The sequence below is a fragment of the Bubalus kerabau genome, chromosome 11 (genome assembly GCF_029407905.1).
Source record: "Bubalus kerabau isolate K-KA32 ecotype Philippines breed swamp buffalo chromosome 11, PCC_UOA_SB_1v2, whole genome shotgun sequence".
NCBI classification, from domain to species: Eukaryota; Metazoa; Chordata; class Mammalia; order Artiodactyla; family Bovidae; genus Bubalus; species Bubalus kerabau.
The window spans coordinates 107,214,428-107,227,716 of record NC_073634.1 but is presented as its reverse complement, the minus strand read 5'-3'; the positions used below and the strand labels follow the sequence as shown (position 1 = coordinate 107,227,716).

The 13,289-nt window shown below is 60.4% G+C and overlaps 1 protein-coding gene across 2 annotated transcripts in view; it reads right to left on the bottom strand.

Annotated features, from left to right (window-relative positions):
- The window catches only part of ADAMTSL2 (ADAMTS like 2), a 35,034-nt gene that overhangs the window by 15,485 nt on the left and 6,260 nt on the right, over window positions 1–13,289 (bottom strand). Inside the window, exons 6-11 of one of the 2 annotated variants that reach the window (XM_055541588.1) lie at window positions 13,181–13,283; window positions 12,520–12,665; window positions 12,263–12,386; window positions 8,295–8,375; window positions 5,896–6,071; window positions 1,201–1,549 (exon numbers count right to left, since the gene is read on the bottom strand). In XM_055541588.1, the coding sequence (XP_055397563.1) occupies window positions 1,201–1,549; window positions 5,896–6,071; window positions 8,295–8,375; window positions 12,263–12,386; window positions 12,520–12,665; window positions 13,181–13,283 (979 nt within the window). The remainder of the gene's footprint in view (window positions 1–1,200; window positions 1,550–5,895; window positions 6,072–8,294; window positions 8,376–12,262; window positions 12,387–12,519; window positions 12,666–13,180; window positions 13,284–13,289) is intronic. The other variant, XM_055541590.1, reaches the window with a different exon arrangement.

The window sequence follows — 13,289 nt, the reverse complement described above, 5'->3', positions numbered from 1 at the left end:
CCTCCCACGATCCCTCATGTGGGGCAAGGGTTGCCCTGGTTGCGGGGGGGTGGGGGGCAGGTAGTGCCGACCGGGGTGGAGGGGGGGGCGGGACTGCAGCAAGACCCGATCCAGGAAGCACCCAGAGGCAGGTTTCCACCCAGTGAGAGGACCCAGATCGTCCAGCGGAGGCCCGCAAGCCGACCCAGACAAGCTCTCGTTGGGGAACCTGCCTGAGCTCAGCGGGGGCATTGAATAGGGTCCCCACAACCTAGATGCATGCCTGCCCCACAACCACAGAATGTGAGCCTCTGTGGAAATGAGATCTTTACAGACTACAGAGCTCCAGAGCAGATCGCTACAGGTTTAGAGTGGGTTCTAACTGCAATGCCCCTTAGAAGAACACGGGGAGACGCACAGACAGAGGAGAAGCTGGCTGAAGACAGAACCTGTGCGTTTCTGTGGCTTTACGGCCCCAGCTTGCGGTCGGTTGCCACCGCAGCCCCGGGGGACTAACAGCCTCCGAAGTGTTTTCTACCTGAGGACTCCGAGGGTCTCGGAAACATGCCCCCAAGTTAGCAAGCGCATTCTTCCCAAGCCTGGTCCACCCTTTGCCCTCGGCAGGAGTGATGGTCGCGGCCAGCCCCCTACAGCCCTCAGGAGCACAGCCCAGCTGCCAGCCTGGGGCTCGGGGACCCCAGTCCACCCCCCAAGTCTCCCCCTGCGCCTCCTGCCACTCCCCCTGGAGACCGCCCCATGCAGGTCCCCTGCCTGCCCCAAGCCCTCCCCTGGCTCACCCTTAACTCACTCCTGGGCCCTCAGTTCAGGGGTCCCCCCTGCCAAGGGCCCGAGGTCCTCCCTGTACCCCTCAGTTGCCCATCACTCCCTTCCAGAGTTCTCGCCGCACCTTGCTGCATTGTCTGTCTCCACCAAGTGGTCAAGAGCACAGGCTATAGGGTCAGACCCTCTAGGATTTGCCCCCAGCAGATGGGGGTGGCGTGACTTGGGCAAGACCCCTCCCTAGGGCTCAGTCCCCGAGTCCATCAAGTGGAGATAGCCTTACCCGCCTCGAAGGAGCTGTGTGGGGGGCACACCTGCCCCGCAGCCCGCGTGTGACCGGCGCCGCCGCCGCCCTCTTCTGCGGGCTGCGGGCTCTGAAGACCCTTCACCCGAGGGCCCTCTCCCTAGGAGCCCCCCCGCCCCGCCCCTCCTCCTGGTTACCTCGGAAGCCCTTGCCCCTGGGGGGCCCCTCGCAGGCCCTGCCGCTGGCCTGCGCGCACACCTCGTTGCTCTCCTGGCCTCTGCTCAGACCCAGCTCGATCCCCGGGCCCCGGTGGCCAAACAGGCGGTTGTCCAGGCCCAGCCGCTCCGAGGAGGCCTGGCCGAAGAGGGAGGCATTGTGCTGCAAGAAGCCCGCCAGCCCGGCCCCGTCCAGCTCCTGGCTCTCGGCACTGTCGGAGGTGGGATCCGAGAAGCTGTAGTAGATGGGCTGCAGGCGGTGGGTGTGCGGCGGCTGCAGCAGTGTGTACTCGAAGGTGATAGAGGGGCTCTTGCCATTCTGATTCCACACCTGGGGGTGCAGGAGAAGAAGTGGGACCCTGGCCCCTCCCCACCCCAGCCCCTTCCCCACCAGCCTGGAGCAACTGCTCAGCCCGCCGCCCATGAGCCCCTTGAGGATAGGAGACTCTGGTCCCAGAGCCACGGGAGGGTTCCCAGCCACGCACAGGCCCACAGCTGGGTCTTTCCTGGGGACTCCTCCTTATCTGGAGGATGCTGCCTCACCCACCCACTTAGCGCCACGAGCAGCCCGTGTCCAAAGACGGGTGAACACAGCCCGGGACCAGCGGACAAAGCCCAGGCACAGGCAGTCAAGGGCGCTCGGGTAGCAGAAGTGTTTGTAAGGTAATAAAGCCAGTGAAAACCCAGCCTACGTTTTACCATCACCGCATGCTGGCGGTCCTAAGCAATAAGACTGGACCGTCCCCACCACCTGCCCCCCTGGCCGCGCGGGAAGGGCCAAGGCCCAGGCCCCGGAGGGCCCCCAGCATCACAGCTGGTGGGGGATGTGCTGAGGCTTCTGTTGAGACCGCATCACCACCAGCGTCTCCCCGGCCTGTCCAGCTCCCACCCCCACCCCCCGAGGGCTCACCTGGTCTAAGTCAGGTGGTGTCAGAAGCCCCATGAAGTGGGCTCTCAAATAGGACTTTAGTGTGGGGCTCCCTGCCAGCGGGGGTTATTCCCTGGCGGTGCACAGACCCCTAAGATGCCCCCCACATGGGGGGCTGGGGAGGATACGAGAGGACTGAAATGTGCTTTGGGTGCCATGTCTCTGGTGTTGGGAGTTGGCTCGAGAAAAGATAAGGGTCCATGGAGAAAGACAGTGGAAGGCTAGGGTGACGTCACCACCTAACCTGCAACCTAAGGCCGAGCCAGAGGGCCTCCTCGGTGTCACACGGAGACGCGCACATCCCCCGGCAGGACTAGAAAGTGTACCGGAGGCCAGAGAACCAGGCTGGCTTCTCCACCTCACCAAGAGCCCGACCCGGGGAAGACTTGGAGCCTGGGGATCTTAGTGAATCTGCTTGAAAATTTTGAAATCTCAGATTCCCCTGAATCTCAGGGCCTGGAAAGCGGTCGTTCCACCCCTGTGACAGCCAGCCCCCAGCCCTCACCGGAAGATGGCACAGAGGTCTCTGCCTTCAAAACCCCACCAGCCTCCCTCAGGGCCGTGCCCGCCTCCTCCCTGGACCACCCGGCTGGGGGCTCACACTCAGACCCCTTTTCATCTGCTCAGGGAGGCCATGGGGCTGCTCAGGGGAGACGGGCAATCTGTGACGGGCCTGCAGGACCAGCTGCCGGGGGCAGCAGAAGCTGAGGCTGAGTGAGGCCTCAGGAGGAGTCTCCCAGGGGAGCCCTCGTGCGGGATGAGGGAGGAACCACACTGGCAAGAGCCCCGGGAGGAGGTCAGGCCGACACTGAGGGAATGATCCACGCTGGGATCACTGCAGCAGATGGCGAAAGAGTGAGTGCCGGGCGACTTTTTCTGTAGGATTGCCTGGAGGACACGCCATCTGCCGCCGCGAAGGGAAATGTGACAGCAAAGAGCCACCAGCGCCACTCAGAGGGACACCCGAGGGCTGGTGTTGGGGGTCCTCGTGGGCCGGGGCTGGTGGCAAGAGGTGCTGCTACGTCTGCTCTCCAGGATAGTCAGAACAAGGGGGCTCAAGTACCGTGATGAGCCAGAAGGTTGCCACGGTAGCCAGGGACACATCTGGACACAGCTGATAGGACAAAGAATGCCCTGGGGACAGATGCGTGGGCCCAGAAAGGTGCATCTCCATCCATCCGATCAGAAGAAATCGAGGGTGGATACGCACGAGGCAGAGGCAGCAGCCACATGAAAGTACCCGTCCCTGCTCTATCTCCTGGACCACTTTTTAGACCCAGAATCCACTGAAGGATGGAACAGCCAAGTCCCCAGGAAGAAGGCTCCCCCAGTTCTTTCCCACAAAAACTCACAGCTATTTACGTGGTGAACTGCTCAGTGGAGAAACAGGTAGACACTGTGGAACCTGGGTCCACGTGGTCCTCGTTGACCAGGGACCCAAAGCATCATTACTACCTCCCGTTACTGTGAGAACACGTGCATGACAGGTAATGGCCCCAAGATGACCCTGGTCTGACCCAGAGTCCATCCACTGTATCCAAGGCTCACCCAGCCCCCAAACGCATAATTGGGAGTTGGCAGAACTCTCATGTTGGCTCCCTGACCTGGGAGGGAGTAGCTATACCATAGTTGGGAAGCCTGTGAACCTGAGTCCCAACCTCATCCAAGAGGGTAAATCAGAAACCACATCACATCCTTGGGGAAAACAGAGAGATTGGTGCTGCTCAAAGACCTCAAGGATGCACGGGTGCTGACCCCATCAAGGCCCCCATTTAATTCAACAGTTTGACCCCAACGGAAGCAAGACAGAGCCAGGAGGGTGACGGTGGACTGCCACAAACTCAGCCCAGCAATAGCCTCAACTGCAGCTCTGGGGCCGACGTGGCGGCTTTTCTAGAGCAGATTAATGCGCCCTCTAGCTGACCGTGTGTGGCCATCCGTCTGGCACATTCTCGTCTGCCCCTTCGTGTTTGTGGCTCTGCTCCAGGGCCACCCTGACTCACCCACTCCCTGTCACAACACAGGACAAAGGGGTCTGAACCATCCCACTCTACATGACCTGATCCTCTAGGTTGACAACATCATGTTTATCAGATGAGCGGGAAGGGGCACCAGAGGCCTTGGTAAAACAGGTACTCCAGATGCTTGGAGATTTAACCACTGGGAAGACTGGCCCCAAGTCAGTGAAAATCTCCAGGTCCAGTCATCAAGGGCAGGAAAGGACCTCTCCGTGAAAATAAAGGGGAAATGACCACATCTCATGCTCCCCCATCATGAAGAATTTTGGACACAACATATTCCACGTCTGGGAGTACTGGTCCAATCCATACACAGGATTTGCTTTGAGTGGGGTCCTGAGGGGGAAGGGCTCTGCAGGAGATCCAGGTGGTGGTGCATACATCCTGCCACCTGGGCCATAGTACCCAGCAGCCCTTGCAGTAACAGAGGAGTCTGTAGTGGAGAAAGATGGACTGCGGAGTTCCTGCCAACCTTAGCTGAGAAAATGATGACGTAGACCCTAGCGTTCTAGAGAAAGGCCATACCACCTAAAATAAATAGATGTGCTTTGGGAAAAACTCCTGGCAGGCTACAAGGCCCTTTGACCACAGGCCATCAAGTGACCAGAGCTGGACAACGTAACACAAGGCCCCACAGCTCCGTTAAGTTCCGGGGTTGGGAGGGCCCAGCAGCAGTCCAGGGCTAGAGCGACAGAAAGCTGGTCAGCAGGCGACCCAACTGCCATCATCCACGACTCTTGCGCCAGCCTCCTCTCTTAGCTCACGGCTATGGCGGCGTAGGGTACCCTTCTGATGAAGTCAGAGAGGAGGACAATGGCCAAACTTGATGCGAAATCAGGTCAGCTTGGTCTGGGGTGCAAGCTGAAAATGAGCTCTGCTCTGGAGCGACCCTGCAAAGTTGCTGTGGAAGAAAACCCTCCTAGCGAGCTCAGGCAGTGCATGCAAGGTTGTCACCCAGTTTGTAAGGAAGGCAGGGTGGCCCTAGGTAGGAATAAATGCTGACTCGTGGCCTGTGTGCAGTTGGCTTGGCTGGTTGGTCAGGCGCCTGGATGAAAAAGATTTTAAGATCAGGGAGGAGGTGGTCTGGAGAAGGCGCGCCTGGGTGGATTCGGGGAAGAGGGTCTCTGGTTCATCTGTTAGTCCCCTCGGGGCAGCCCCCGCCCTGGGAGGGCCTGAAACAACCAGGCAAGAGACAGAAGGGTTTTGCCGGCTGACTAGGGCCAGCCTGCGGCATCGGCCAGGTGGGCGGGCTCCGTTCCCTCAGTGTCCCTCGGTGTCCACGAAGACCCGCAGGCCTCCGAGAGCCTCAGAACTGCCTCTGAGCACCCCCTGATCTCACTGACAGTTCCGCTACACTTCCAGAGCCGGGCACGAGGTGGCAGTGACCTTCATTTCCAGACAGGAGCCCTGGGGAGAGTCCTGGCAAGCTGGGCCTAAAGGCTGCACTCTCCTGCCCTCTGTTCGGGCCCCCGTCCCGCTACCAGGAGCCGTGAGCATCCCGGGGCCAGCATCGGGGGATGGCCGTGACAAGCTCTGCCATGTCCTTGGCCCTGAGGGTCCGGGGAGGGGAGGGGAGGACCACACAGGTGAGACGGTGAGCGAGCAAATGGGCCAATGAATTCATGAGTCACTGGGAGGCCAGTGAAGGAACTCAAGTCTGAGTGAGGGCTGGGATGAGGGCGTGAGTCAGTGAGTGACCGGGGGAGCGAAGGAACCGCCCCAGGTGCGCACCATGACATTCAGGCCCTGGTTGGTGGGCCCCTGCGCCACGATGTACTCGATGCCCGTCTCGTACACGTCCATGGGCCGCCGGTACTTGACCACGGTTCCGGCGATGTTGAAGTTCTTGGGGCTGTCCACCTTGAAGTTGCCGTTGAAGAAGAAGTAGCCGGCTTCATCTGCAAGAGCTGAAAGACCACAGCTGCCCAGTCACGTGTGCTGGGGTTGGGGGGGGGGCGGGGAGGGGGCTGAAGGGCCAGGAGGAGCGGGACCCCACGCTCGGGCTCTCTGGTTAGCCTGGCCCTGTGACCCCCAAACCCTCAAAGCCAGGAACCTCAATGTGGTGTGGGAGTGGCAGGCTCGTCTGCCACAGCATGTGGCCCTGGCCGGGGAGACATGAGTCCTCATTCCTAACCAGCCTAAAATAAACAAGGGCTTGTCTAGATGACCCAAGGATGGCTGGCCCGGGGCCCACTTGGTCCTGCCACTCTGGGGATGCAGGGCGATGAGGAGCGTCAGGACCGAGCGCCAGGTCTAGACACACGCTGGGCCGCGGGTGTCACCAAGGTTGGGGCCAGGCCACCAGTCCGGCTCTGCTAGAGATTCCCTGTGAGCCGGGGGACTCGCCACTCTCAGCCTCCCACCCCGACGGGGCCCACGCTGAGAGACTGCAGCCCTGTCCCAGCATCCCCCGCAGGCCCTACCAGACCACCCCAGGCGGACCGGCCTGATGCTCTTGCTGGGAGCATGACACTCTGCCAGGCTGGGAGACCTGGCTGCCCCTTCTCCCAGGCAGGGCTCCCAGTCAGCCTCTCTCTGAGGCAGGGTGTGGTGGACACTTGGAACCGAGGACCTCGGAAGGACGTCTGCTCCTGGAACTGGAACCCCCACCCCCACCAAACACCCCTGGCAACAGGCTGAAACGTCTGCCCTGGAGCCGGGCAGCTGGCCCTCCCCAGGGGCCTCGGGGCTGGCGGGGGTGGGGGGCTCCACCTCGGGGACAGCGTCTCTTCCAGAGGATGTCCCGTTCCAGGAACTGGCCTGAAGGCGGGGAAGAGCTTAGTTTCCAAAGCTCCTGATGCAACACGCACGGCGGAGCCCGGCAGTTAATTTATTATGAGACAGACACAGCGAGCAGCCTCCACCCGCTGGAAGAGCACTCTCCGTGCAGCACCATCAAAAACAACAGGGCAAGAGCATGGGCTGGGCGAGGGGACCCGCGGGGCCGGGCTCGCGCACGGGGTTAAATCCCCGGCCCGCGTCCAAAACCCGCTTCCTGACAGTAATAACCTTCCTTCCTGCGGCTTCCCCGGCGCTCCGGGCCGCCCTCGGTATTTCCACGCGTCTGTTTCAAGAACGATGTCTTTGCAGCCAGCTCTGGGAACACGGTGTTTCCTGGCCTCGCCGCCCTCCCCCGCGGGCCACAGAGCAACCGGCCTGGCAGAGGCCGGGCTCCCGCTCGGGTCCGGGGCTGGGGCCTGGAGCCTGCAGACCTGCCGGGTCAGCGGCTGGCGCTCAGGGGCCCAGACGCTGGGGCTGACAGCCTGTGCAGGATTCAACCCGGGGACCTTTAGCAAATACCCCACCCCAATGCCAGCACCCCCCAGGAAGGGTGGCTGCACCCTGCCAGCCCTGGCCCCCGAGAAGATGCCTCGAGGGTCACGGAGGTGCATCAGGCTTCAGGGACAGTTTGCCTGCCTGGATCCCTGGCCTGCCTGGCTGAGATCAGTTGTCAATACCTATCCTCCTCGGCCAGAAAGGGTTCCCCAGGAGTACAGACAAGGTGCATGGCCCCACCAACCTCCAGCCGCACAGGGAGCCCTTCCAGACATTGTCACCCAGGTGGGCCTCACTGCCTCGGCCACCACGCAACTTACTCCAGAATCCTCAAGTCAGAGACCCCACCTGAGTCCGGCTTCCCACCAGAATGGCCAGTGGCCAGAACATCAACTCCAGGCCCCAGATGGGAGCTTGCATCCCACTCCTGCTTCTTGTCACCCTTGGCTTCCGACTGGCTGCCCACTTCCATCCTGCTCTGCCTCAACCTTCTCACCCCCGGACTGTCAGTCCTCAGACCCTGGGGCAGGACGGGGGTTCAGAGATGCCGCCTCCAGCACCTCCAGTTTTCTCCCATGCCAGGCCGCCCGGGGATGGGGCGCTCACTACCTGGGTCACAGCCCCTCTTGAGTCCAGCTGCCCGGAGTGTGAGGTCTTTCCACACCTGGGAAGGTCAGCCTCCGGGTGACTCCCCAACCCCCACCCCATAGACACTCACACACAGGCAGAGTTGCGGCCTCCAGGGCCACCGCTCTCCTGCAAGGTCAAACGCCCCCCCATTCACCCACAACCCCTACATCTCACCCCCTGTAAATCCGCAAGCCCCGCAAGCCGCCCGGGCCCCACATACACACCCAGCACGTCCGCAGACTTCTTCCGCTCCACGATCTGGATGTCTCGGGCGCCAGCCGGGATGTGGGTCACCAGAGAGTAACCTGGGGGAGGGGACAGCAGTGAGCCTCGGGTCGGCCGTGACCGGCGCCTCTCGAGAGGAAAGGCAGCTCTGGATGGCGGTCACCACCCTCTTGCACTCCTGGTGGGCGAGAGGCAGCGTCTCAGGGCAGCCCCGTCCCCACCCAAGAGCTGCACCCAGGCCCCCAAGGGCTGCAGGAACCCCCTATGAGTCTGGAGAGCTGACCGGCCTCCCCGGCACGGCCTGAGCAGTACTGGATTCCAAGACACTTTCCTATCGAGGCCATGGGTGCCGCTCCCAAGTACCTGCCCTGTTCCTCCCGAGGGATGCCACAGGCCCCGCGGGTCATAGATCGGCCAGAGTCAAACATCCTCGGTCCTGCTCTGCCGCCACCACCAAGGTGGCCCTGGGCAAGCTGCTGGAGCCTCGGGCCTCCGTGTTCTCATCCACACACAGGGATGACGGCCCCCACGCTCGGTGATGGAGGAGATTCTGGGTAGCTCAGAGTCTGACCCTGAGGACGCTCTCATTATTATTATTTTAGAAACCCACGCTGTCATAACATCGCACTGATTTTACAGGCTTCCTACATTAGAAATGTAGGTGAGGAAGCACGCGGCCCCAGCTCGGGGCCTGTCATCAAAGGCCCCAGCAGGTGAGGAGGCAGCCACGGAGATTCCCGCAGAGCCCCCTACAAAGGGACCAAGGGTCTTGGGGGCAGGGTCTGAGGAAGGGGGCTGCTGCTGGAAGGTGGTAGAGGGTTCGCTGGGGAGAAGGAGGGGAGATTTTTAAAGCCTTAAGAATGAAAAGCCTTCCAGGAGCAGATGGTGAGAAGGTTCTGGAATCAGGTTTGCTGGGCCCGACCCTCAGGTCACCTGAGGAACATGTGGGCCCACCTGGCAGATGAGACGCTTCTACAGGCTGCTCCCCTTCACAGGCACCCGAAGACCCTGAGCTTGTCCTTTCAGCCAGCAGGGTGCCCCTAAATGCTTCACCACCGGCCCTCTTGGTCGGGGCGCAGGTGCTCTGACCTGCAGTGCTGGCCTGATTCCGGGGTGCAAACACTTCCTGTCACGGTGGCCAATTTCAAACTGCCAACCGGTGTCGCTGGGTGCAGGGCTGCGGAAAGGGACACAATCATCTACCTGCTGCCCTAGTATTTCCAGCTGACACAGACTCAACAGTAACTCTAGAGGTAAAACGATTAGGAAGTGAGGACTGTGGTTGTTCAGTCGCTCAGTCGTGTCTGACTCTTTGCAACCCCGTGGACTGCAGCATGCCAGAATTCCCTGTCCTTCACCATCTCCTGGAGTGTGCTTAAATTCACGTCCACTGAGTCAGTGACACCATCCAACCATCTCATCCTCTGCTGTCGCCTTCTCCCCGACCCTCAATCTTTCCCATCATCAGGGTCTTTTTCCAATAACTTGGCTTTTTGCATCAGGAGGCCAACATATTAGAGCTTTAGCTCAGCATCAGTCCTTCCAGTGAATACTTAGGGTTGATTTTCTTTAGGATTAACTGGTTGACTTTGCTTAAATATCTCTTATTTAAATGAAGGTTTGTGCATAGTTGCTTACTTTTGTCTGACTCTCTGTGACTTCATGGACTGTAGCCCGCCAGGCTCCTCTGTCCATGGGATTCTTCAGGCAAGAGTACTGGAGTGGCTAGCATTGAAGGTCTACATATCAGTTCAGTCAGTTCAGTCACTCAGTCATGTCTGACTCTTTGTGACCCCATGGACTGCAGCACACCAGGCCTCCCTGTCCATCACCAACTCCCCGAGTTTACTACAACTCATGTCCATCGAGTCAGTGAGGCCATCCAACCATCTCATCTTCTGTCATCCCCTTATTCTGCAGCCTTCAATCTTTCCCAGCATCAGGGTCTTTTCCAATGAGTCAGCTCTTTGCATCCAGTGGCCAAAAAATTTGGAGTTTCAGCTTCATCATCAGTCCTTCCAATTAATATTCAGGAGTGATCTCCTTTAGGATGGACTGGTTGGATCTCCTTGCTGTCCAAGGGACTCTTAAGAATCTTCTCTAACACCACAGTTCAAAAGCGTCAATTCTTCGGCGTTCAGCTTTCCCTATAATCCAACTTTCACATCCATGCATGACCACTGGAAAAACCATAGCCTTGACTAGATGGACCTTTTTTGGCAAAGTAGTGTTTCTGCTTTTTAATATGCTGTCTAGGTTGGTCATAACTTTTCTTCCAAGGAGTAAGCATCTTTTAATTTCATGGCTGAAATCACCATCTGCAGTGATTTTGGAGCCCCCAAAAATAAAGTCTGACACTGTTTCCACTGTTTCTCCATCTATTTGCCGTGAAGTGATGGGACCAGATGCCATGATCTTAGTTTACATATACTTATTTTTAAATTAGCGACCAGCTCACAAGATTCTTCCCCGTGGTTACCATGCACACGTCTACCAGGGGACCATGCGGGCCGGTGCTAAGGACCTCAGACCTGGGATCACGCTGTCTGGGTTCAGACCCAAGTCTCTGCTCTTTTGGCTGCGTGACCTTAACCTGGTTTCGTAGCCTCTCTGCTTCCACACCTGTAACATGACGGCAGTGTGGCCCTGCCCAGAGGAGCTGCTGTGAGGCGGGAGGGGGCAGGCTTGCTGCGCGTGGCTCTGTGCACAGAAGGCACTTGGAAGAAATGTGTGGGACTGGCTCCGTGTCAGCCCCCAGGCCCTCAGGCTGAGAGCTCCGTGCAGGCATGGGCCCCGTACCCTCTAGTTCCTGGCACACAGGCGGTACTCAGATGAGACCACTGCCCGAACGCTGCCTCTGCTGTGTCCACACCCCGGGACCGGGCAGAAGGCCCTGCAGGCAGGTGTGTGCATGGAAGGGAGGAAGCACACGACGTCTTTGCCCACACTCCTTCCAAAGTGAGCCCTGCAGAGAAAGTGGCCTGTGCTCATTGTACCTGTCAGGCATTATTCAGAGCCCTGTCCAGCTGGGCCTCCGCTAAGACACCCCTCGTTTTCTTACCCTGACCCTCCTCAGTCGGCATGTTCATCCCTGGGTCCCACGTCCAAGCTCTAACACTAACTCCGAAATTACGCATCTGCTCCGCCTCCAGGAGAGGCGCGGTCCCAACAGCCAGGTCCTTGGGGGCTCTCCAGGGGTTGGTTCCAGTCCAGACGTGCCTGGCCTCTGTGGGGGACTTCAAGTAGGCAGTTCCCACCCTGCACTTCAGTTTCCCCATCTGCTAAATGGGTTTTGAGCTGCCCTGCCTCTCCCAGTCCAGAGGCTGTGATAACCCAGTTTAATCCCACAGCATTAACCGAGACCCAAGAATGCCTCCAGTTTAACCCCGAATATTATAAGCGACATCCCTCCAAAAGCGTCAAGTCCCAGCACATGCATGGACCCCCTGTCGGCCCAGCCCGTAGACCCCAGAGCTGGATGCTCCGGTGAGGCTGCTGACAAGCCGCGGCCTGGGAAAGAGAGGGGCCGGCTCTGCGCTGGGTCTGCCGGGCCAGTGGGACACAGCGTGTCCTTTCAGCCCTGGAGACTTGGGTCTGAGAGCTAAGGCCTCAGAATCCACGTGCCCAGGCCCCACCCTCAGGTCAGCGGTGAGGACCGAACGCGTGTCTCAGTCTCCCCCTGTTATGAGCAGGGCTAATACCTCCTTGTAGGCTGTGCTGAGTTGGAGGGGGTTCCCCAGCCCCGTGCGTACCAGGGCACCTGGGATCCAGGGGTGCGAACACAGAGCTGCTCTCAGTCCTGTCCCCAAGGGGTCCTTCCAGAGCTGCTGAGCCAGCCCCGCCAGGCCTGGGCAGAGGATCGGCGGAGGGGGGCGGGGGGCCAGGAGGGGAAGAACCCTGCACGGTCACTCGGCGGCCACAGGCAGGCTGCCCCAGGCCCTGGACCTGGGGCGCCAGAGGCTCTTACCCAGGTGGGCGTTCCCTTTGCGGTAGTTGCCCGTCACGTGGGTGCAGCTGCTCCCGTCGCCCTGGCAGACGCCGCACTTGTCCAGCGTGTGGGTGGAGAAGAGCACCCCGTCACAGCCGATGGGCTGCAGGAAGGGAGGCGGAGAGGCTGCTGGGAGGGCGCCGAGGCGAGACCCCGGGGCCGCCACCGACTGGGCGACGGGGTGGGCGGCGGGCGCGAGGGCACCGGTGCTTGCTTCTGCTACAGTGTTGAACAACCTCACATTTTCCAGACACGCAGACCCCGCGCAGGTCGGCGAGCTTGCAGGACGTGCCGTCGCGGGCAGGCACCATGAGCTGCCGCTGGCCATCCACAGTGGTGCAGTGCAGGTCACACGGCTTGCTGGAGATGTGCACGTAGTCGTCTGCGGGGAGACGGGTGTCTCAGGGCGCTGCAGGGCCAGAGTCGGGGACATCTCTCGCCACCCCCCTCCCCGATGGAGACAGCCCTCTGTCCACGGCACAGATGGGGACACTGAGACCTGGAGAGTGGAAGGGACTTTGCCCAGGGCCTCAGCGGTAGAAATGGGGACGGAGATGCACGTGATCTGGCCCAGACAGGCTCCCAGAGTCCAGCCTCTGCTGCCCTGTGAGTAGTGGGCAGCGTCCCCTCTGCAGGAGGTCTGAGCCGACTTGGAGGCCCCGGGCTGCCAGTCCTGGGGACCCTGCACCTCCTCCGTGAGCAGGAGAAGCCAAGTCCGGTACACTGTTGCCTGAACTCCTGGGAACCTTCGAGAAGATCCCCCCCTCCCTCTCGGCCTGTTTCCCCAACTGCCCACCCGCTGGACAAGGGCTCTCCCTCCCGTGGTCCCCAGGGGCTGGCCACAGGGATGGATGCCTGCGGAGCGGGCCCCTGCTGGGCGGCCCAGGGCCGCGGTACCTGGATAGAGTGGCTTCCACTGGTGCCTGCGCCCATTGTACACGCGGGAGTTGAAGGAGATACACTGCTCCTCGCGGAAGCTCCTCCCGTCCGGCGGACACTCCTGGGA